The sequence below is a fragment of the Leuresthes tenuis genome, unplaced genomic scaffold, assembly GCF_036924035.1.
Source record: "Leuresthes tenuis unplaced genomic scaffold, fLeuTen1.0.hap1 SCAF_3, whole genome shotgun sequence".
Classification (NCBI taxonomy): Eukaryota; Metazoa; Chordata; class Actinopteri; order Atheriniformes; family Atherinopsidae; genus Leuresthes; species Leuresthes tenuis.
In genome coordinates this window covers 35,530,932-35,557,020 of record NW_027325357.1, presented here as the reverse complement: position 1 = coordinate 35,557,020, position 26,089 = coordinate 35,530,932, and the positions used below count along the sequence as shown (strand labels likewise).

At 42.3% G+C, this 26,089-nt stretch overlaps 1 protein-coding gene across 3 annotated transcripts in view; it reads right to left on the bottom strand.

The window, feature by feature from the left end:
- The window catches only part of LOC140303953 (calcium-dependent secretion activator 1-like), a 654,602-nt gene that overhangs the window by 559,981 nt on the left and 68,532 nt on the right, over positions 1 to 26,089 (bottom strand). For all 3 annotated transcript variants that reach the window (XR_011915222.1, XM_072382948.1, XM_072382947.1), the window contains exons 6-8: positions 17,986 to 18,107; positions 1,193 to 1,304; positions 957 to 1,096 (exon numbers count right to left, since the gene is read on the bottom strand). Coding sequence is in view for 2 of the 3 variants with exons in the window: in XM_072382948.1 (XP_072239049.1) it covers positions 957 to 1,096; positions 1,193 to 1,304; positions 17,986 to 18,107 (374 nt within the window). In the remaining variant the exon portion in view is untranslated. The remainder of the gene's footprint in view (positions 1 to 956; positions 1,097 to 1,192; positions 1,305 to 17,985; positions 18,108 to 26,089) is intronic.

Below are 26,089 nucleotides of genomic sequence, written 5' to 3'. Positions count from 1 at the left end.
GTTTGTGAGATAGTTATTGAGCACAGAATAGATGTTTGCTCACCCAGAATGAATTATTTCTTGCTTGAATGCGATTTTCTTTTCAACATTGCCTACATGTGATGCACTCGCAAAATAGTTTTCCTTTGCTCAAAATCTGCCACAGTTTGCTCAGGATTATGGCACAAAAATAACACCATATTATAAGCCTGTAAACCAGTGTGATTGCTTTTCAGATCAATGCTGATGTCTTTTCTCCTTGGCATTGTGTTAACACATACTGCATGTGAATGCTCAAGACCTGCAAACTTGCAAAAACCTCAGCGTTTATAAAAGTACTCACAGTTGCTCATGGCAATTAATTAAGTACATTTGACTACCTGCATCTGGCAGCAAGATACACTTTCAATTCCTGTTAATCCAGTAAGATATTAACTTTTTCACACACTGCCTATGTAATTTGGCCTAGTTTTGTTTAGATAATGACACATATATGACACATGTTGGTGTTCACTTATGTTGTTTTTAAGTCATTTTAAGATCTGATTAGGCCCAGATGCTTTTTTTTGTTTTGCCTTTTATATATAAATCACAGGGACTACATTCATAAATGTTGGAAAGAAAAAGATAGAAAAAATTGTTTATATCTTATCAGAGATGCTCTCACATCGCCCATGCGAATGTCCCCAAAAGTGATAGAATAAGTATGTCATGAAAGCATAAAAATATATTATATATGATACGCATAAAAAGTACTTGAGTCAAACCATGGTGATTATAGTACATGAAGGCATCAATCAAAATGAACACAAAATTAAAAAAAAAAACTTAAGTTAGGCTGTTTTAGTTTGGCTAGCACACATAAACCTAATCACAGGAAAGAACTGAGGTGCTTTACTAAATTCTGAATAATGTAACATACATCCACTTTCACAATTATTAGGCACATGAGCCTACAGAATCTCACTGTCACTTACCCACAATGCTTCATATTCTGTGGCTTATCAATGCGAATGGCCAGTTTGATTATAAGGTCACCATCTGTGCAGCCTTTAGAAACTGTCATCTTGTGGAGCTCACACTGCTTGGAACAGTTAGGAGTTGGGTGAAGCACAACCTGGGAATAATCGCATAAAAATAATGTACCGGTATGTTACCTACATTATAAAAGATCATACAACAGTAACATTACCCCAGTGAATTGGTCACTTACCCTTCCTAACTCTTTATCTTCCAGAGCCAACACACCTGTGCTCTCAGTGAAGAGCTTCACCTTGACTACAGGTAAAGGCTGGGTCGTGGTGAAGTCACCCTGGGTACCCCAACTACACACAGGTACACACAAACACAAGAAAGAAAGTAGAGCGATGTGTAATGATAGTTTCAGTTAGTATCAAACCTGCTTGTGTATTGCTGTTAGAAAAATTATATAGTTATATAGTTATACTATGAGAAAAGCTGCTGTGATGGGGGGAGGCCTCCTCCTGTCTTTTGGTTCTCATAATACTATGTAGCAAGCAAAAGTGTTTTGATTGTCTGAACTCGTCTTCCAATAACATTGAATGGCTAGTAATGCCTTTTCCCATAACATTGAATGTCCCTTTCCCATAAACAATATAAATAGCAAGAGCACCATTTTGTTAGCAGACAACTCTGAGCCAGCTTCCTGGTGTCACAGTTTAGTCATCCAACCATCAGTAATTTTCCATTGATCCTGCTTCTGCCCCACTCAGCCTGTCAGCCACACACACCTCATCAGTTCACTCCACTCACCTGTGCACACAGCTGCCTCTCATCACATGCAATCAGCCCAGCATATAGTCACCAGCTCCACACTCTATCCTTTGCTAGATTGTTCTTTGCCATGCATGTCTTTCCAGCGTTCTCTTGCCAGCGTTACCGGTACCGACCTCGCCAGTCCCTGATTCCGTGCTTCGTCTGCCTCCTGGTAATTTGACCCAGCCTTCTGTCCCTGACCAAGAACTTTGCCTCTCCTCTCCTGATTCCTGTTTGCCGGTTTCTAAACCGTTTCTGTCTGCCAGAGTCTCAGTAAAGCCTTGAACTTTTTACCACTGTCTTCTGACTCCTTTGTACTGCAATTGGGTCCATACACCACCCGTTACAGTACAATCTGGCCCGACATGGACCCAGCAGGACCACCCTCACCACAGGATCGGTTTGAGAGGATTGAGAATGCGCTCATGCAGCAACAGCAGAGAATGGAGGAGGCTGATGCATACGCCAGACAAGCTGCAGAGGCCAACACTAATACCTTTGCAGCTGATGTCCACTCGCCCTTCTGCAGTTCCAGTCCCCACATCGGAAACTCCTGCTCCAGCTCTGCCACAGCCCAGAATGATCTCCGAGCCCAGAGTGGGAACCCCTGAGCAATATGATGGAAACCCTGAACTCTGCGGTTCATTCCTGACCTCCTGCTCATTACTCTTCGGCCTGCAGCCATACACGTTCGCCACTGAGGAGGCCAGGGTGGCATACGTAGTTAGCAACCTGACCGGCAGAGCCCTCCTCTGGGGAACAGCATAGTGGGAGAGGCGGACTTCCGCCTGTGCATCATTTCAGGCCTTCTCTGAAGAACTACGCAAGTGTTCGGGTTGGGTGCTTCCGGACCTGATGCCGCCCGTGATGTGCTCTCCCTGCGCCAAGGGAACCAGTCAGTGGCTGACTTCTCCATCGACTTCCGGGCCAGGGCCCGTCGAAGCGACTGGAACACTGCGGCTCTGCGCGATGCTTTTCTGCATGGTTTGTCAGACTACATCAAGGATGAACTGGTTTCCTATCCTCTACCTTCCCCACTGGACAGTCTCATTGAACTTACTGTTCGGCTGGACCTCCGCATACAGGCCCGGAGAAGGGAGAGGAGACAGAACACTCCTGGGCGTCTCGACCCAGCCCGCTGGCCAGGTTACTCATCTGCTTCCGGTTCCTCTTTACCTGTTATGGATAATGGTGTAGAGTCTAAGCCCATGCAGGTGGGCCGCACCAAGCTTACATCCGAAGAGCGAGAGCGCCGCCGTAAGGGGAATCTGTGTATGTACTGTGGACAAACTGGACATTTCATCTCCCACTGCCCGTTAAAAGACAGGGCTTCACCAGTGAGTGAGGAAGTCCTTGTGAGTCACATGGCAGCAAAGTCTTCCTCCTCAAGCTTACGCCCTCTGTTCCAAGTCAAGCTCCTCCTTCCTGGTGGTGCACACACCCTGCCCACTTTTATAGACTCTGGTGCAGATGCCAACATTATGGCCGGGAGCTTAGCCGTACAACTCGGACTCCACTTGATACCCCAATTCCTGCCAAAGCCCTTGATGGCCATCTTCTGGAGACTGTCACTCACCAGACTTCCCCTGTCCACATGCTACTTTCCTGTAACCACCATGAGACCATCCAGTTTCACCTCTTGTCATCTTCCAACATTCCACTGATCTTAGGCTACCGTTGGCTACGTCGACACAGCCCCCACATTGACTGGGCCACAGGGGGCATCCTCGGTTGGAAGAACTCCTGCCACCAGGTCTGCCTTAAAGAGGCCTCTGTACCCCAGCAGACAACGCACTCTAGTTCCTGCCCTGACTTGTCCAGAGTTCCTGCCGAGTACCATGACTTCCGGGTGGTGTTCAGTAAGACTAAGGCGACTTCATTGCCCCCTCATCGGCCTTATGACTGTTCCATTGACCTGATGCCTTGCACTTCACCTCCCAAGGGGCGTTTGTACTACCTGTATTATCCGACCCTCGTCGTCTCCTGCTGGGGCAGGATTTTTCTTTGTAGAGAAGAAGGACAAGACCCTGCGCCCCTGCATTGATTACAGGGGACTTAATGACATTACTATAAAGAACCGGTACCCTCTTCCCCTCATCTCCTCAGCCTTTGAGTTACTTTAAGGAGCCATAATCTTCACCAAGCTCGACCTCCGTAACGCCTACCACCTTGTCCGGATCCGAGAGGGGGATGAATGGAAGACTGCTTTTAAGACGCCCACCGGACATTATGAATATTTGGTGATGTCATTCGGCCTCACTAATGCCCCGGCAGTTTTCCAGGCCTTGGTCAACGACCTCCTCAGAGACATGATCGACAAATATGTTTTCGTCTATTTGGACGACATCCTCATTTCTTCTAAGTCCCGCGAAGAACATATCCACCATGTCCAGATGGTTCTCCAACGCTTGCTGGAGAACTCCCTTTTCGTGAAGGCCGAAAAGTGTGAGTTTCACTCACAGACTGTGTCATTCCTGGGTTACATTGTGACTCAAGGTCACCTGGAGATGGATCCTGCCAAAGTGGACGCAGTTAGGTGCTGGCCAGTCCCTGAAACCCGTAAGAAGCTGCAGCAGTTCCTGGGCTTTGCCAATTTTTACAGGCGCTTCATCCGGAACTATAGCTCCATCGCTGCCCCTCTCACAGCCCTGACATCCTCCAAGACTTCCTTCCGATGGTCCCATTCTGCAGATACAGCCTTTCAGACCCTGAGGGACCGCTTCAGTTCTGCACCCATCCTCCAAGTTCCTGACGCCGAACGGCAGTTCATCGTAGAGGTGGATGCATCTGACATGGGTGTAGGGGCTGTGCTGTCCCAGCGAGCAGCCAGTGACCAGAAGATCCACCCATGTGCTTTTTTCTCTATGCGTCTTTCCCCAGCCAAGAGAAATTATGACATTGGTAACCGGGAACTCCTCGCTGTTAAACTGGCCCTGGAGGAGTGGCGGCACTGGCTGGAGGGAACCAAGCAGCCCTTCCTGGTGTGGACGGACCACAAGAACCTGGAGTACATTTGAACCACAAAGAGACTCAATTCTCGACAGGCACGATGGGCCCTCTTCTTCACTAGGTTCAATTTCACCCTCTCCTACAGACCCGGCTCCCGCAACGTCAAACCGGACGCTCTGTCACGTCAGTTCCAGAGGGAGGATGATGGCACCAGTGCTCCTGACACCATCCTTCCATCCCCGTGTGTTGTGGCATCCCTGACTTGGGAAATTGAGGAGAAAGTGAGAGCTGCCACAGAGGGTCAGCCTGGTCCAAGTGCCTGCCCTACTGGTTGTTTATTCGTGCCTGCAGCTCTGAGGTCGGATGCACTCCAGTGGGCCCATGGTTCTAAGTTGACCTGCCATCCTGGGATCCAGAGAACCCGGGAGGTCCTTCTACAATGTTTCTGGTGGGCCACATTACAGGAGGACACCCGGGAGTATGTCAAAGACTGCCAGATCTGCAATCGGAATAAAACATCGCGTCAAGCACCATCCGGCCTCCTGCAGCCTCTCCCAGTGCCACAGCGCCCCTGGTCCCACATTTCAGTGGACTTTGTGACAGGCCTGCCACCATCAAATGAGAAGACGGCTATTCTTACCATTGTGGACCGCTTCTCTAAGATGGCACACTTTGTGTCCTTGCCTAAGCTCCCATCAGCTAAAGAGACAGCCCAGCTGCTCCTCAACCACGTCTTTCGCCTTCATGGGATTCCTGTTGATGTGGTCTCGGACAGAGGGCCCCAGTTTTCATCAATGTCCTGCAGCCTCTTGGGCGTCACCGCCAGTTTGTCATCCGGGTACCACCCGCAATCTAATGGCCAGACTAAGAGGAAGAACCAAGAAATGGAGACGGCCCTCCGGTGTATGGTGTCACAGAACCCATCCTCTTGGTCCCAGCATCTGTTGTGGGTGGAATATGCCCACAACACCCTTACCAGCTCTGCCACCGGTTTGTCTCCTTTCCAGTGTGCCTACGGTTACCAGCCTCCTCTCTTCCCAGCCCTGGAAGGGGAGGCCTCTTGCCCTTCAGTTCAAGCCTTCATCCGTCGCTGTCGTCGGACCTGGAGCCATGCTAGGGCCTCCCTCCTGAAGGCGGCAGACCGATACTCCTCAGCAGCCAACGGTCATCGCTCTCAAGCTCCACAATATCAGGTGGGCCAGAAGGTTTGGCTCTCCACCCGTGACCTTCCTCTGCGTGTGGAATCCAACAAGCTGGCTCCCAAGTTTGTTGGGTGGATCCTGTGACAGTCCGGCTCAAATTCCCTCGGTCTATGCGTGTTCACCCAACATTCCATGTGTCCAAGGTCAAGCCGGTCAGCGAGAGCCCGCTGGTGCCTGCTGCTCCACCCCCAACCCCCCCCCCCCCCCCTCGCCTCATTGAAGGGGGACTCACATATGCAGTGCGCCGCATCATTCGCTCTTGTCGAAGTGGAAGGGGCTGCCAGTACCTCGTCAACTGGGAGGGCTACGGTCCAGAGGAAAGATCTTGGGTTCCTGCTCAACTCATTGTGGACCGCGGTCTCATCAAAGTCTTTCACCAGCAACATCCGGACCAGCCCTCCCCCAGCAACATCGGCAGGGGCCCTCGCCATAGGACGCCTGCTGCTGGCCCTTCCACTGCCCCGGACCAGTGGGAGGACTCCCTGTCGGAGGAGGAGGTAGTGGACCCGCCGACAAACTCGCCTTCCTCACAACCTGAGGATGGGGAGTTTTAAAGAATAAAAACTTTTTATCACTGTCTTCTGACTCCTTTGTACTTCAATTGGGTCCATACACCACCCGTTACACCTGGCAGGTTGTGCGGACTTGTCTCTTTCTTGCAAGAAATAAATGTTTTGTGTTAATCGTATCCAGCAACTCTGAGCCTAATTTTCTCTCTAATGATGCATTTTCTCTGTTCTAGATGTGGTTAATCAATTGAAGTTCGGCTACAACTGTGGATGAAGTGGACTTTCAGCAAGTTTTGTCACTTACAATGAAAGAACAATAGTAAGTAGTTGCAAAAGAAGTCATGAACGTGGAAGAGATGGAAACTTTGTTTTACAAACACCAGAACTTTATGATGAAGCTGTAAATGTGTTTAAGCAGAGGGACCTTCAGTCTGTTGATGGTGTGAAACGAGAATGTCCTCAATAAACTGACAGGTTTTCATGCGTCACAAGGATTCCAACCAGATCTTTTACATGATGTCCTAGAAGGCATTGTACCCATAGAGCTAAGTCTGTGTGTGATTTTATTTCTAAGACGTATTTCACATTGAAGGAACTTAATAGTGAAATACAAGGCTTTCCTTTTAAGACCAACTATCCTCAAAAGATTCAATCAACTTTCCAGCGGAATAAGACTGTAGGCGAAAATGGACATGAAAACTGGACTCTTGTGTGTTTTTCTTCCCCTTCTCATTGGTCATCGTGTTCCAGAAGAGGGTCAGACATGGGAATTAGTCCTTGAGCTCAAGGACTTGGTGGATTTATTATCAACTCCATATTTCACTCCAGACTCACTGTGTTATATACAAGCTAAAATATCAGACCACAGACAGTTGAAGTCAAATTTCCCGCAAATAAAGTTGTGTCTCAAACTTAATTTCTTTCCTCCTATTTCCAGCTGAAAGTGGACTACGATGCTTCTGCGTGTCATTGTGTCCGAACATAAGATCAGGCGTCTTGCAGTTGAAGACATCCCTGCAAGCATTGAGGAACTATATCAGGTCTTACGATGCAACCTTTGTCTCAGAGGGGGATTTATCTTACAATTTGAGGATCCTGATTTCAACAATCAGTTGTGCAACTTAACTGACATCAAAGACCTTCCTCGGGAACGAACAACTTTACAAGTGTTATTAACACCAGAGGACTCTTCAGATTCCACTCTGGACACATGCAGTCTCCCGTCTGTCAGTAGTGGGGATTCTGCTGAATGGCCATATCCCTTCCCAATTCCCCAATTCTCACATGATGTGGAACTACAATTAAAAGACGCAAATAACAAGTACACTAAAGATGGATCTGTGATGGTTATTTCCAAAGACTTAAAGTCTGACATCCTTGACACACTTGCAGACATCATGTCGAAAATTAGTGCTTATCCTGAAAGGCAGCACTACGAGAGGGTGGCCAGAGCACTGATTGAGAAGCATCCCTGTCTGCGAGATCCAGGCTCTGAAAAAGGATGGTACTCATGGTTTCACACCCTGAAGTTTAAGCTTGGAAACTACCGGCAAAAGTTGAGTGCAGCAGGGTGCTCTGAAGTGGTCTTAAACAAAAGAAAAGGAGAGGGTTTGAAAGGAAAAAGTGTCAAAAAGTCAAAGAAGGGGGAGGTGAACAACTGTCCTGATCCACCTGAAGGACAGAGTCCTGAAAACATGGAGGAGAAGCGTAAAATAATGGAGGCTGAAATGCTGAAAAAAAGATCCTGATCACCGGTTAGTAGAGGATCTGATGGTTGCTACGTTTTCCCATCGTAGAAAAAAGATAATTGGAGCTCAGCCACTCATCGTAGATGTCCTTTCCTGATGGCCAGCTCTATTCCATGAGAGATGGGTAATTACACAGTTGTGTATTAATTGCACAAAGAGATATATTTATGTCCCACTCCGTGTCCTGTTGAAATATATTTTGTGTACTACTCAGATTAAGGCGGAATTCAGGATAATTGTTACCACAAACCTTCTGGAATCTTTTCTTGATGGGCTTGATGGCTTGGTCCCAAGACTACTAGAATTATTCAAAGCAGCAGCAAGGTCCGGAAAGAAAAAGACACTCAAAGACATTTTGGACTGCCTTGGGAAGGATGTAAGTGGATAAACGGATGACTAGAAATTTAGGCTAAATTTTTTGTTTTTTCTTTACGCTCTTCATTTTACAGCAGGCTTCTTTATCTTGTAGGATACAAATGAGAGGAGAAGGGTTGCTGCTCTGCTCGGTCTGCCACACTACATATCAGGTGAAGATCCATCCAATGCCATCAGGATGTGTGATGTAAGGCCATAAGTTTTGTAATCCAGAATAGTTTGTGCATACACATTTTTTTTTTGTCAGTTTGACTTTTTCTAATTGTCTTTATTTTGTAGTGTTTGTGTGCACGAGTTGACTATTTACATTGCAATCAGTATATTACCTGATATAGATGGCTCAGACCATGGTGACGGCACAGAAACAATGATAGTGGATTGTGGAAGGGGCAAATCGGAGAGTATTTCAGCCGTGTAAAAGAATAATTTTAGATAGTTTTAGATAAAAGTCTCATGCATACCAGTTTATTGCATCTTTTTGTGCCATCATTATGATCTATTTTCTCAAATTCAGAGCATGTTGTGTGTGGTCATCAGTTAATGCGCTGGTTGAATGCTTGAAGAACCTGACATGTCAGTAAAACGTTTCCGCATAACCATCTGTAATTATGCCTTGGGGTTATAGTGGCTTGTAGTTCCTGACAAAAATGGTAATACATTATTATTTCTGTTTTTCAAGGCTCATGTTCAGATTCTGGAAGAAGCCATGAAGGGGATGCAACTTGGTCTCCTGATAGGTTGTGAGAATGGTGAGCTGGATGCCATTCCACATGAGGTCTTCGATGTGGCAGTTGTGGTTGTAGAGACGATTGTGCTTCACAACATTAAAGATGTTATACTTGCCTTTGCCATGCTTATGGGTGTCATCTACTCTATGAATCTTTAATATCCAAATGTCATCAAGTATTCCTTTGAGTTTCTTCAGAGTGGTGATGAAAATCAAACCAGACCAAGCTTCGGCACGACTGCATGGACTAAGGTACAAACTGTAACATCTATCTTAGAGTTTAAGATTTAAAGCATTCACCATCTTGTTTTTTTTTTTTTTTTTACAATGACTGATAAGTAATCGTCTTGATCTTTGTTCAGGCAGACAGACAGATTTTTCATATATTGTTTTGAAGATGTTAATTGCACTTAAAAATGTTGGCAGCCTCAGAATTTAAAGGACTGCTTAATAAAGGGTTTTGACAAGTAAGAGACAATTGTCTCAATTATTCTTTTCCGGCAGATGATTCTTTTTTTGTTAAGTTTTTGAAAAGTAAAATATTGATGCTGTATCAGAACCATAAAAAAAAAAGTTTACACTTAGTTTGTGAAATCAGAGTCTGCGTTTAAGCATGAGCCCCTGGAAAAAACAATCTTTTTAAACCTCAACACAAACTTGCATATCCAAGACAGTCTCTGTGTCTGTCTGTCTGGTCAGATTGTTTCATATGTTATATTTTGATATGCGGGTCTTTTCTGTGATTAAAAAAAGTTTTTGTTTTTTTATGCTTATGGCAGACCTTCTGACTACATACATACATACATATACAGCAACCTCTGCATCCCCCTTCCCTTCCCCCTTCATGTCCAAGAGTTATTTACTTTTTCAAATGGGCTTCATACGTTTTAATAGAAATGTACTGTATAGAAGAAACCTGTAAGTAGAGGTGATGTTCAAATATAAGATTTTGAAATGTTTTTGAAGTTTATTTGTGATTCACAGCGAATTCTGAATGAATTAGTCTTAGGATAGTCTTAGAAAGCTGGTGAACGTGCCCTTAATAGTTGAGACCAGTAATAAAAATTGATAATCTTAGTTAACTGAATTAGCAATTTTAAGTTCAATTGCTGCCTTATAAAAATGAGTTAATGTAGCTTGAAAAGATATGTGGTATAAATATAGTTGGGTTATTTTAACTAAAAAGTTGAAAGGGTGTATAATTGTTTGTTCTTTTGACAAAAGAAAGCAAGTTTTCTCAATGCATAATGTAATACGGTGAGTTGTTTCAATTCAGAGTATCAACTTCAAACGATAAATAATCAGTTAAAAAACTGGGTTTTGTGAGTTGAAATAGCACATAACTGTATGTTAACTTAATATCAGACAGCAAGTTTTCTTTACTGGGTAATACAATATTATCAGTTACCTCAACTCAAGAATATCAAGTTCAAACAATTAATGATCATAAATCCAGTAACATAAGCAGCTTACCTTTCTGATTTTAGAAAAGTCTTTCCTTGAAGTTGATTTGACTCATGTTTTATAGGCAGCAAATAAACTTAAGTTTTTAAGTTGAACTACCCTAATAATTCTTACAGTGCATACTCATGACCACTTCTTTGAGAGACCTAAGAATTTTGGTGACCTTTGATATTTACAGAGTGCTATAAGTAGCACAAATGCATTTTTGCTCATATCTGTGAGCCAAGCAGGAAGTGAGGCCATACCTCTTCGATGCATTGATGTATCGAAGCCAAACTTGGTGTGGACTCATGACGCCTGAGCAGCCATAGGCTTGCTTGCTATACTGCTATACATTTTCTCATCAAGAGACACTAGCAAAAAAAAGAGTTGTTTCAATACCAATGAAAAATAATATACCACTAGTCGACAATATATCCATCCCTTGCCCTGGCAGAGGGAACCAAATGACAATTAGCATATAGAGAGAGTTTTGTAGGTAAAGAGAAGATAAATAAATAAAGTAGAGCAGGTATAGAAGATTCCCTACAGGACGATAGTTCCAATTTACACCAAGAGGATCCAGGAGATTTTAACCAGTAGCAAAGTTTATGGATGTGAGCAGCCCAATAGGAGGTTAGAAAATTAGGTAATGTAAGTTCTCCACTGGGTCTGCATCTCTGCTGTAAAGATTTACGAACCCTAGGTGATTTCCCACCCCAAATAAAAGAACAGATTATCTTATCCAGTGAGTAAAGAAAATGTTTTGACAGAAAAAGAGGAATTGACTGGAATAAAAACAGCAACTTTGGTAAAATATTCATTTTAACAACATTGATCTTGCCGATTAATGAAAGGGGGAGGTTACCCCACCTTTGAGTATCGAATTTAATCTTTGAGATAAGGGGAGTGAAATTACCAGAAGCAAGGCTAGATAAAGAGCGAGTCATGTTAATACCTCTGTAATTAAACCCCGATGGACTAAACTGTAAAGTTAAATCTGACTTTTGACAAGCTGCGGTATTGATGGGAAAACACTCTTCCCAAAATTTAATTTATAACCTGAAAAGGTGCTGAAGTTCTCCAGAACACTTAAAACAGCAGGGATAGAACGTGTAGGATCAGTTATATACAATAACACATCATCAGCATACAACGATACTTTTTATTCAATTACGGGTGATTCCTTTGAAATGAAATAGCCAGAGGCTTTATAGTGATGGCAAAAAGCAAAGGCGACAACGGACAACCTTGGCAACTTCCACATTCAAGGGTAAAATAATCAGAATAAACATCATTAGAATGGCCACTGGCGTTAGGGTATGAATAAAGGAGGTGAATGCAGGAAATACATTCGTCACCAAATCCAAATTTCTTTAAAAATGCAAACAAGTACCTCCACTTTACCCTATCGAATGCCTTTTCAGCATCTGAAGTTCAGCCGAGTGTTTTGAGCAAATAATATTGAAAAGTGTACGGATATTAGAAAACAATTGACGTCCCTTTATAAAACCAATTTGCTCTTCGGATATAATATGAGGAAGTAGATTCTCTATACAGGATGCAATTACTTTTGCGAACACTTTTACATCAGCATTAAGTAGAGATAAGGGTCTGTAGGAGCCACGGGAGGTTGGATCTCTGTCCCTTTTGAGAAGGAGAGCAATAGTGGCTTGTGTCAAGGTTAGTGGTAATGAACCACTTTGTAAGGATTTATCGAATATGGATAAAAGCAGCAGTGCCAATTTGCCAATGAATGTTTTAAAAAATTAAATCTGAAACCCGTCAGGGCCTGGGGCTTTGTTAGATTGTATAGCTTTAATTGCATTTGATACTTCTTCAAGTGAGAGTGGGTAGTCCAATTGCCTGGCAGTACTAGCAACAATGGCAGGATTCAAAACATTGTGAGAAATTCATTCAACTTAGTTAGGGTTGGGCACCTAGAACCGGTTCCAAATAGGAACCGGTTCCTAATGTCTGGTTCCGGAGCCGTTAAGAAGATGTTTGAATTTCAAATTTTTTAAAAACTTTTTTTCGGTTCATAAATGCCCTCACAAGTTTTTTTGGGGGGGGTTTGTTCTGCCCAGCGTGCTGCCGTGCTCCGTTCGTTTTTGGGGTTTGTATTACTCCGCCCGGGCGTGCTCCACTAAACATCACTTGTCTGAACATGGACCGCAAACATAGCTCGAAAGTAATTTTCATTCATTCATCTTCATTTTAATTTACAAAAAGGACAGATTCGCACCTGTGATAAACTTACAACTGCCAAAGGAGGATGCACAACAAACATGACAAAACACCTTTGCCTGCGGCATTGAATAAAAATTAACGAGTGTATAGTGTTTGACACCTGGCGTCGCTCTCTTGCTCCTGTTGCTCTCTTGCTCCCGCCACTTCCTCCACATCGGACAGTCAACCATCATCCGGCAACTCCTCGTTGGAAACGTAATAAGATACATGAAAATTATGATTCTCTTGTTCTTAACAGACTAGCTTAAGTTATAGACCACCAGTTGCTAAAACTGTGTCAAATCTGTTCATAGTTGTTGAACGCTCCCAGAATGATGCTAACGTTAGCCAGTCTGATCCTGCTGCTACGTTAACCAGCCAGCGACCCCAGCCAGCAAAGAAACAAAAAACATTCCCCATAGCAGCAAGGGGAAAGCTATCAGCTGTGAAAATTGCTTAGTACCACAGAAAAGTAACGGTGTATGTGGTAAAAAGGCTGCATCCCCTTAGCGATGTCGAGTTGCCCACATTTAGGTATGTAAATAAGAATAACGTTAAGCTAACTAACTTATCTGGTAGCTACTTTATCTACCCCTAACCTTACAGTTACAGTTCAGGTTTATCTTTATTGACAGACTAGTCTTTGGCACAGTACTCGTTTCATTTAAAAATATCACAACATATGGACATGCTGAAGTGCTTGTGTGTATTTACTGCACATTGCTTGTATGCTCTGTTTAAAAGTTAAATGCTTTTTTAACTACAGATTTCTTATGACCAACAAGCAACATGAAGCAGAATTCAGTTTTACAGTTACAGTTAGGGACCCTCCCTTATTATAGAATACCCTAGTTACAGTACAGCAACCAAATTGAACTGTGTAAAGTCAACTGGCAATGTGAATAAATAAAAATGGCCTGTGTAAAGGCTTTTTCAAATAAAAAATCTTTTTTTTTTCTCTCCTGCACCTCAAAGAATCGGAACCGAGAATAGTTTAGAACAGGAATCAATAAAATCCAAACGATGCCCAACCCTAATTTTAGTGTTGTCTGTAGGAAATTCAGATTTATATAATAAAGAGTAAAACAATTTAAAAGTTGCATTAATTCCCAAGGGATCAGTACTAATAGTTTCATAAGTGTTTTCAATACTAGGTATCAAACGAGAAGTGGTCTGTCATCGTAACTGATGTGCCAGTGAACGACTAGCCTTGTAGCGATAACACTGGATGAGAACTGAACTTTTTTTTTTTTAAGAAAAATGACGACTCCACTAGCTTTTCAATTAAAGTTTGAGTGGAAGACTTGACTTACCGAAGGGCAATGTAACCTATAGTGATCTTTAATGCGAAGGTGCGCCTTTTGTAAAAATACAAAATCAGAGTATAGACGTTTCAAGTGTGCAAAAACCTTAGATCTCTTAATAAGATTACCCATACCTCTGATATTCCAGCTAACAAATCTGAGAGGTGAGCCTGGCCGAGCAATACTGGGATCTATATTGCCAATAACTATTTGAATAAAAAAGACAACAAACATGAAAATGGTCATAGAGAGCTGAGGTGGGACAACATAACCCCAAAGTCCCATAACAAAGGAGACAGCAGTGTTTCCCACAATAACCAAAAGCTGTAGTGTTGAATAACCCGCAGACTATGCGTAACAAACAAAAAGACAAGAGAAAAACAGAAGAAAAACACAAACTCCTGCCAATCTCAACACTATTTAATAGTATGCGCACAATGATAAATGCATTATTTTGAAAAAACTCGCATTGCAAAATATTGTTTAATCTAAAGGTGAACATTCCAACAAAACAACAAAGATGACCTTCTTAATAACGTAAATAAATTTTCCACATAGATTGGATGGTTACAGTAGAGCACGTGAAATTATAAATTAATCAATAACAGTAGGACCTAAGTCCTGTGCAAATAGATGCAGAAAGTATAACATGAGGTAGTGCTGATCTGATCTGAAGTACAATGATTATGGTATAGCCGGATGCATCAGACCATACCGAGCACCGTCAATGCCACGAACTTGGTGCCTGACCTCATTGAATGCAGATCGAGCCTGAGCTATCTTAAAAGTGTGGTCAGGAAAGACTGAGATGGTCAAGTCTCTGACTTTAATCTGCCAGAGCTCCCTAGCGTGGTGTAAAATGTCAACGTAGTTACTGTGATAATGAAATCTGCACACAATGGCTCGTGGCTTGGGTTTGGGTTGGAGGGTGCGGTAGGACCGGCCCAAAAGCGGCTCCTTTACCAAATCAAACACTTCCGTTGGTAAGGCAGCTACAGCAGCAGCGGTACAGGTGTCAGGACCCTCCAATACTCCTACTATCCTAATGTTGTTATGCCGTGATCTGGACTCAAAGTCTTCACATATATTTTCCAGCTTAGATACATTAGTTGTGAGGTACTTGATGGTAGCTTTCATCTCGGCGATGTCATCGGAGCACTCGGAGAGTGCGTGCTCCATCTCTCCGACCATACCTTTGAGCATGGACATAGTAGCATCGGTAGCAGCTTTATCGTTCACCAGCTGTGTCTTCACCTCTTGTAGGTCAAGCTTGATAGTAGACAAAGTATCCCCGAGAGTATCCTGGAGTTCTTTTCTAAAAATATCTGCAATATCTTTCCTCAGCGAGGCCAGCAACTCGAGCTTGAGGATAACGATGTTGTTGTGCAGAAAAGAGTAGTCGGACTCGTCGTGTCAGCCTCTTATGGGGAATTTATTGAACAGACCGTCCCAGAGACATGTACATTTCAGCATACACGGAAATTCCCAATGACCTCAGTTTTGGGACAACTCTTTATACCTTTCTATATCATTCAGTGTGTACGTGGCTCAAACCCAATCTCTATTTGGCGCCTGCTGTCTGAGTACGCTTCTTTGTCTTCGTCATTATCTAAATAGGGTTCATTTTGACCTCAACAACATGGTATTCAAGCAATATGTGGATCGAGAGTCAAGGTACAATATGTGGAGCAGAGTAAAGGCTTTGTTCTCCCACAATGTCAGGGTTAGCGTGCATTGAGGCGACTTCTGCAAGAGCCAGCAGCTTATTCGAGGATTTGGTCACAGTTTATGGACCAGTTGTGTCTGAATAGTATTTAGAGTTTTAGAGTTCTTTCCAGATATTTTACGCAGTCATACTATGGAGTAAAATAAGACTAAATATGTGACCAAAAAGCGCAGATGAATTACAATTTCAATTGAAATCGGCAGGAGCCTTCAAACTCATGTTATATTCCATTAAAGCTCAGCAGTGCCCCCCAAAAATGGTGCAAACTGTTGATAATAGAAAAATTCATCTCAGATAGATTATTTCCACCACTTCGATAATTGAGCTAAAAAAACTGAGCTGTGTCAACCATTTATCCAGAAGACATTGTAACTAAATGCAAGTATGTTGGTCAACCTTATGTGTTTTAGAAAGTGCTATAATAATATTCAGTTGAAATTTAGTTATTTTTTTACAACAGCAAATTAGCTTTGAATTTAGGGGAAGGCTGTGGGCTTGAAGTCTTGAAGCCATACCTGAATTTAAGCCAGTTTTCAGAGGAACATGCCTATTAAAGCTCCCCTTCAGAACCTCTTTACGCAGAACAGCTGTATCTCAGGAGAAAGAGTTGTTGCTGGCCAACCGAAAGGTTGGTGGTTCATAGCCCATTACACTGTACTTACTAAAACGTGCTCTTTCGTCAGTGTGAATAGATTAATGTAACTTGTAGTGTAAACTGGCTGTAAGTGATTAACTGACTAGAAAGTGCTATAGAAATACAATCCATTCACCATTTACATATGGGTTCATTCCTCAACTCACTGTGACAGATGCTGAGGTTAATAAATACCCTGCTTGTTTGAAATGAATCCAAATGGTTCTAAAACTGATGTCAAGGGCTTCCTTTCGTCGGTACACAACAGATTCAGAATGAGAATGTATTCCCATTCATTTACTCTGAGCCAGTAGAATAGCCAAAGTATTTAACAGTTAACAAAGACTGAATCTATTGAGTAGAAGTGTTAAGTGAGAAGGCAATCAATGGGTGGCTCCTATAGAAACAAAGATGTGATTCATGATAATGTATCAATCTATCTCAGTCCTGTAATTTTTTTTGCAGATTCCGATTAAACATACGCAAGCAATGTTAATGTTACGCATGTGAATCAAGAAACACTGTTTTCAAGATTGTTTTTTCTTTCAGTCATACAGTTACACATGTTCTTTTCACTGTCATTAAACCCTGTTCATGTTATGATCTGAAACTAATTTGAGAAACAGCCTGTACCTGAGCCCACATATGCACCAGATGCAAATGCTAATGCTTAAAGGAGGCTTGAAAGTTGAAGGTATGTGCTCCACTGGGTATAGATGTGTCAAAAAAAATCATAACAGATGATTATAGGTGTTAGGAGGACCAGAATTCAGCCAAACTATCTCTATTGGAAATACAACATTTATACTGTCTTCAAGACGGAACATAACTTTCTAAGGAAGCTTAGGACCTTTAATGTCTGAGCTAAGATGTTTCATTTCTCCAACAAGACTGTGCAGCCATCTGTTGCAGCAGCAGCATCAGAATCAGACTCAAAGAAAATTAACAAATTGATAAAGAAGGTTGGCTCTGTGCTGGGTACTGTTGTGGAGCCTCTGGGCCCGATTGTACAAGGAAGAATACTGTACAAGTTAATGAACATAAAGAACACTCACCAACCTCTACATAACATTGTTTCGAAACAATTGTGATTGCTTCAAGTGTGATCAATATGTGGCTTCTTCAGCTACAATGTCACACAGAGATACAGGAAATATTTGAGATGTGAACATATATTTTATTAATATTGAAGACATCAAGCTTAAGACATCTGCAAGGACAATCTTGTTCTTTCTTCAGATTAGCTTATTTGACCAGACTAGATTGCAGTGCAAAACATTACTAACATTTTGTTAAAAAATTTATTTCACTGCACATACAACAAAAGTTTTTTTTTTCTGTTATTTTTTTTCTTGCTGTGTGTATGTATGTGTACTGTACATACATCGGTTTGGAGGCTTCAGCTTGATCCGTCTGTAGTTTATGTCCTCCCTCAACTTCCATGGTGCAGTAAACTATCCTATTTGGAGATAAGGACCTCAGACCTTGTACTTCCATTATTACCACCTGAAACACAGAGTTTAAACAAATAATGAACATCAGTGAAATTCATTTTGAAAGTTGGTTAAATGAATCTAATCTCTATGCTGTTATATGATAGCATGAATATTAGTATAAAGTGATGTATTTTATATTAGTATGAAAATATGTAAAATATGTTAGTTTGCTAGTGGCATGAGTGAGCCTTACATGTCTAACTATCCAACTGTCACACTGTATAACAATACACTGAAAGGCACTGAAAAGCAACAAACTCACTCACTTGAACAAATCACCAGCTTAAACAAACAGTTAAGAGCGTTACACAATTTTTGTTCAAGGTAAAAGGGATTTGTTTCACCCATTGACAAAATTAGGATAATCTCAGGGTAATACAGAAAAACTGGTCCATGCATTTGTTACTTCAACTTTGGAGTACTGTAATTCTTTACTTTTTGTCTGTCCAAAAAATTCTCTGAAAAAACTCCAGCTGATGCTGTAGCCATGATGAGAACTAACAAGATAGATAATTTTTTTAGAGACGTTTTAACTTCTCTTTATCGGCTCCCTGTCAAATTCAGAAATGTTTTAAAAATTCTTCTCCTCACAAATAAACCTCTTAATAACCAAGCTCCACCTTAACTTACAGATCTAATAATGCAATACTTTCCCAACAGAGCACTTTGCTCTCAGACTTCAGGTCCACCTGTAATTCCAACAGTTTCTAAAATTAGAATAAAAGGCAGAGCCTTCAGTTATCAGTCCCCTCTCTTGTAGAACCAGCTGCCACTATACGTGCAGGAAGCAGACTCTCTATCTTTAAGTTTAGGCTAAAAACTTTTTTTTCACAGGTATCCCTGTTCTTGTTATGTGGTGTTTGTTGTTCCCTCTTTCCTGTCCTTTCAAACCCCAGCTGGTCGAAGTGGATGCCACCCTTCCTGAGTCTGGTCCAAGCCAAAACAAACGTACAGCTGAGAGTCCACTAAGAGATGATCCAGAGTTAGCTTAAGCGGTAACCCCAATAAGCGACCATAATCCTTTTTTTTTTTTTTGCACCAAAGATTGGGCCTTGATTGTACACATGATCGTCTTCAGCTCTTTTCTTCGAGCACTGTTAACCTGAAAGTTCATTCTATGCAAACAGTTTTAGTAAATACCTTTTAAAGATTAGTTTTATTGCATTACTTAGACAGTCATTGGGTGTAATATATTTTTTAAAGTTTTTAAGTAACAAACTATCAAGTTTTACCTCAGGCCGTAGTGCTGACCTATTGCAAGTGGCTCAAAACTCAAGACAAGTCTGTGCTTGATGTTGATGGCTCTATTTTCTAATTTACACAGAGAAATTTAAGGTCTTTGCACTTTGCATGCTCCTTGTACAATACATGCCTGCATCTTTCTGTTTTTAGCAAGTTTGGATGTTTTTAAAGGACATTTCCTGCTGTAAAGAGGATATAATTTCTGCTTGAATAAGGTGAGTTGTTTTAAGTATTAGAAACTGCTGGAACATTACTAGTTTGAAACTAGAACTATTGTGACAATTGTGATTTTTGAGTAGCTCTCTCTACTTGTTTGGTTTCTACATACAGTTATGTAACAGTAGTGTAAAATTCAAATGACTTGATGTAGTTTTGAAAATGCCCACCTTTAACATTAGCCTCATTTGTCCCACTACTTTTGTTTAAAGCCATATTAAAATACTTGTGTTATTATCTCTTTGAGCCGACAGCCATTAGATGCTTTCTGCTGAGAGGACTTCCTGTCATTCTTGGCGATGATGCGTCTATGTTCTTTAAGAGCAGGTCAGTGAGTAAGGTTTTTTGATTGGTATTTTTCCATTATCCTGTGTTTTGTTTAGTTGGGATGATGGGTTATGATAATTAGCATTTATGAAGATGTTTCATTAAACTTAAGTTGATTTTAACTTGATAATGTGCTTTCACTGTTAGCAAGAAATCAATTACTGCATTTAATACTGACAAATTATGCTAAAATTCAAAGGGCTTGTATAGTCACTTGATTTCTGCAAAAAAAAAAAAAACTAAACCACTGAGGGGCTGCTGCTGGAACTTCCAGTCGACGCATAGTTGGTGACGGTTGCACTGAATGAATCCAAACATCTCTAATGTATTTCTAATATTGCCTTTAATGATCTACACACACTTATCCCACTAATAACTTGAATGGAGAATAAACTAAAAGGCTCCAATTAAGCCAGTAATACTAAAAAAAAAACTGTGTGCTTCTCCCTGGTCAGTAGCACACTTGAAGAGTAATTAACCCTTTCTCTATTCGCTATCACATTATCCAATAAACTACCTATTGTCAAAACATGGGATCTACACTACAACACACACCTATACATGAACACACAAAAAATGCCTCTGTTGCTTACACAACATTATCCAAAATAAAAGCACTGTGAAATTAAATTAAATTAAATTGAATTATGAAAATCATAATATTTATGAAGCCCACACAGCTGATTGTAGAAAAATTACTGTTAAAATCGCGCTCCCAGTTCTACAAGGTTGTCTGCCCCTCAATTTTAATCGCTCACTATTTGAAAATAATGAAGAGCCAGAAGGGTGAGGGGAGGGGTCTTCCCACATCCCTGTTGCCTGGTTGCTGCCCGGGGCCGGGAGGATGAGTTGTTCTGCTGGTTCGGGGGTGTCTTCGGGTGATGACTGGGCCTGGGTCTGGGACTTGCTGTCCTCTGGCGGCCTGCTTGTGCTGTTCCTGATATGGGGGGGGGGTTACATCTCTCCGCTGCTTGCGGCTTCACCCACCTGTGGGCACGTCTTGACTCCTGGGGCACTTGGGCCACTGGGGCATGCGCTAGCACACTGTGCTTCGCTGTCTGGGGCGCCTGGCCCTGTCAGGTTTTGGGTATTGGGGCCCGGGTCCGGTGCACGGCCCATGTCTGGGTGGCGGGGTTGGTGGGCTGTTGCCCCTGGTTCCCATAGGGTCTCTACCCTATGCTTATGGGGGCTCTGTCCGGGGCTTCCTCTGCAGTCTTCTGGGTGGATGCGTGGTTGTCCCTGCGGTAAATGGTAAATGGACTTGTACTTGTATAGCGCTTTTCTAGTCTAACTGACCACTCAAAGCGCTTCTAAATTCTCCTGTTCTAACACTACATGCCACATTCACCCACTCACACACACTCGTACAGCACGTCTTAAGTATACTACACATAACTACGTGCTTTCTAATCATTCATACACACATTCATACCGCGATGGACATGGGGTTCAGTGCAGGACGCGTCGACATGTAGCCCATATTTCATAATATGTAATTCTACACACACCTCTACTGGGACCACTTCATCAACATGCATGGCTGCAGCACAGCTCATTCACTCCGGTAAGAACGTCCATCTTACTCAAAGTCATCATTCACATTGTCAAAATGTGATAAATATCCTGCACAAAGCTAGCAGTAGCAAACTCAGTGTGAAGTTAGACGACTGTCACAGAGAAAGGAGTAAATAAACTGTGCTTCAGGGGGGCGTGTGGATGAAGTGGTCCCAGTTGAGTGCCTGTGTAGAAATCCCTCCGTTAGCTCTCCTATAGCTGCAAGTAGCCACATAACAGCACCAACGAGCTAACAGAGCTATAGTACACGTTTGTTCATTCATTCTTCTTAAAGTATTGGTGAAATAAAGACAGATAATGCCTTGTTTAGAGGCTGCATCATCCCTGCCCTGTTCACTCCGTTACATGGATATACGCTGATCACGAGTTATCTAAATAGCTTCTGATGGACGCCGACTTTCGCCAAACTGTTCTCGGTGAGTAGAGAAATGTATTTCATGCCAGAAATAAGGTCTAGGTTTAAAAATACTGGAGTTCCCCTTCAATATTTGCTAATAACTAATCCAGCTCCTGTTTGATCCCCAACATACCATTTGCAAACAGCAGAAATAGAAATTTTTAAAAAATATATTTAAAAAACACAAGAGTTGTCTCTAAAACTTGAATGGCCCATGTTTCCAAAACTATACGTCCACCCATTACCTTCTACTTATTTAAAGGTCGGTTCACAGGTCCAGGAGGACATCTGTCTCCCTCATGACTTTCTCTTGCTCCTCCTTGGGGATCCCAAGGTGTTCCCAGGCCAGTTGGGACATGTAATTCCTCCATTATGTTCTGGGTGTGCCACAGGGCCTCTTTTAGTTGGATGTGCCTGAAAAACCAGGGATTTGACCAGGAGGCATCCTAACTAGATGCCTGAACCACCTTAGCTGACACCTGTGGAGAAGCGACGGTTCTACTCCAAACACCCATCAGACAGCAAAGTTCCTCACCATAAGACTGAGCTCAGCCACTCTACGAAGGAAACTTAGGCTACGTTCACACTGCAGGTCTTAACGCACAATTCCGATTTACTACTCAAATCCGATTTTTTTGTTTGGCTGTTCACATTACGTCTTTAAATGTGGCCTGTCTACAGATTGTGTGTGAACAGTTCACGCTCCTGAAGTGACCTGCATGTGCAGTTGATCATTGATGACATCACGCCCGTAGACCACGCCACAATGGTGTTTATGGAACCGACCATGGCAACGGCAACCGGTACTGCAGGACTGTATGGCTTAATGCTAAAAATTTCAACAAGCTCTCACACTCACACGCCAGACATGGTATTTCTCACGCTGAAAAAAAAGTCTAATAGAAATTTCTCTGGTGCGCCACTATCGCTATGGAAACGTCAGGAAACAAGCACGTCTCCCATGAGTCTGAGCAGAGCAACACTAAAAACAACACAAATAATAATATAAGTAATGAAAGACCTGTTTTCAATGTGAATGTAGACTTATTTGAGCCACTTGTATCTGTGACCTAATTTTTTTAGTAACTACCCAGATCTTGTGACCATAGGTGAGGGATGGAACAAAGATGGGACAGTAAATTGAAAGCTTTTGATAAAAGTAAAGTAGACAAGACTTGATTTCCTCTGGGTGTAAATACACATTTACAGTACCACCAGACTGTTTGATTTACACTGGAGACTTGTTGCTCCCCTCCATTTTTGAACCTGTGTACTCAAGTTTGTCGATAAAGAGCATCTTTGTACTGCATAATATTTGACTCAGAACCTTGCAGCTGCAAGCTGATCTCATTACAGGGAGTGAATGTGTCTATGAGGAATGCCTATTTATTTGAAAATGCATCAGTTAACAAAGTACAGAATTGTATATGAGCTCTTTTAATAACTCTTATTTCCTATAGTTCCAGAACCCACATAAGTACTTGTTCACTTGCACATCTCTGAGTACAATTGTAGCATTTGTGCTTCATCCTACACAGACTTTTGGTAGTCCAGTTAATGTGTTATTTTGAACATAAGCATATCTAATTGCAAAGGTCTATGGAGAGAGAACCATGTGCATTCCTTGTGACCGCTAGAATTGGGATCCCATTGGACTGACCCAATGCAAATTTTGTGGGAGCAGGTGGTTTAGGCCAATGGCTCTGGTATTTAGCTAGCTTTAACAACAGTTTTAGAATTAACAAAGGAAATTGAGAGGAAGATGAAACAGTATTTTAAAGTACAAAATGGAAGCTAGGGTCTATTAGGAAGACTGAAAGCTAAATTAAATTAGAGAGTTGTTTCTACTTATTTAATCATTGCATTGCAAATAATTCAATAATAATTTTTTGTTATGGCCTTTGGTTATGATTTTTTTGTAATGTTCTATATATGTATATCTTTTATTCTAGTGTTGATTTAGTTGTTTTTGTGTTTTGTTTGCTCATCAAGTGTAGAGGTGTTTTGAAATCCATTCACTTTCATCTCTCTATCAAGATCAACGGAAAGACGAAGTCGAGCAGAACTTCAAGTACCTCAGGGTCAGGATGTAACTTGGACCACTAACACCACAGCGATCGCTAAGAAAGGGCTCCAGAGGCAACATTTTCCTGCGCGACTTCCCCAACAGCTGCTGGTAAACTTCTACAGGTCAGCCATCGAGTCAGTGATCACATACTGCATCACAGCGTGGTACTCTGGCTGCACTGTAGAAAGGAGGAAGTCACCCCACCGTATCATCAAGGCAGCAGAGATGATCACCGGCTCCTAGCTCCCCAGGCTGGAGGAGATCTTCATGACACACTGCACCCGGAAAACCACTGACATAATCAAAGACACTTCACACCCAGTTCACAATTATTTCACCCCTCTACCATCCGGCAGGTGCTATAGAGCATTGTATGCGCATACAACTAGACAGTTTCTATCACAGAGCCCCTCGTGAACACACAGAGGCAACCTCTCTCAACAAGCTCACTGTCGGCCCACAGAGAACCATCGCCCCACCCCCAATCCCAATAGTACACCTCAACAAGGTACACATAAAAAAGGATTTTTGAGGGTGGTAAATATAAACCATGCAAATCGTCTAATTTTTACGAGATTATTGTAGTTATCAAAGGAACTATAAAATAATGGATAAATTATACCTACACTACCCATTTTTTAACAGTTACAAGTTTTACCGGTTCTACGCTGCAATGTGCGCATGCGACAGACCTGGACGGGCGGGAATAGAATTTTTGAAGGATGCCTGCTGCTTCCCGCTGCCGTCAGACTGCCAAGCTGAAGGTAAACTCACTTTAATCTTTTATATATTTCTGTGTACAATATCACGAATGCATAGGACAGTTTAAGAATTGTCAAGATATTTCACAAGCGTTGTAGTCGGCGTGTTTCTGTGTTACGTGCTATGCATGCTGGAACCGAAAGTTTGAATGGCGACAGCGACGGCTGTTCACTGTCTATCGTTGGGACTAAACGTAGTCTAATCAGATAGGGACATAATTCTAACAGTTGGTAAGTAGGGTTTAAGTCCATAATCAGTAAGTGGCGCTTTATTACCAACACAATCAGGATATAGTCTGTCCTTAGCCTACAAAATGAAGTTTGAGAAATGTCTGCATGGAGCACACCAGCTTAAAGGTATGCAGCTTACAGTGAGAGTTTCCGCATCGATACCTGAGCCGATCCTTCCTCACTCACACCCTGAGTGTCATGGGCATGTCCTGTGTTCTGTGATTTTTCCACTTTTCATTTCTTACCGGCTCGTTTCATTTTTTGCCCGTACAGGTCTGGTGTCTCTTCTCTATCTAAAAGTTCATACATTCTTCAGAGCAGTTCCCACACCAGTTCTGGGACAACTTGATCTCCCCCGGTGCATCCTGTTCAACAATTTCTTTCAGGTGTTGGACATGACACATCTTTCTGCAGCTTTCAGGTATGCAGTGCTAAGGGAGTGCTAAGTTAATGAAAATGAACTGGCTGTGCAAAGTATGTAACTTCACCACCTCAAAACAATCAGACCTATTGAAGCACAGCAGATTACAACACGGGCAAAACCAGTCCATACACTGTCTCCATTCTGATTGTCCTTGCACTTTTAGGACATGGGCTGCACTACGGACACATCTGTCTAGGCATCACTCACAGGCAACCAAGCCAGGTCACATCCTTGCCTTCTCATGCCTAGTCTGTCATTCATGCTTTTTTGACAATGAAAGATGTTTATGTATTTAGCAGACGCTTTTATCCAAAGCGACTTACAAATGAAGATATAACAAGCTATATAAAAAGCTAACAATAAACTACATAGAAGGAACCCACTAGTCTGACTATGTCAGAGGTGACAGAGTAGAGATAGGGTGCAGGCATAGAAGGAAGTGCAGAAAGATAAAGTGCAAAGATAGAGGGGGTAGGTAAGTACAAGGTAAGTGCTAGGATAGGAGGTGCTCTCTGAAGAGCTGGGTTTTCAAGAGTTTCTTGAAGATAGACAGGGACGCCCCTGTTCTGGTAGCGCTCGGTAGGTCATTCCACCATCGTGGGACGACACATGAAAAGAGTTTGGATTGTCTTAGGCGTGGTGTAGGCACTGCTAGACAACAATCCTGGGACGACCGGAGGGACCGAGTTGTGACATAAGCCTTTGCAAGAGCATTCAAGTAGATGGGAGCCATTCCATTAAGCACTCTGTG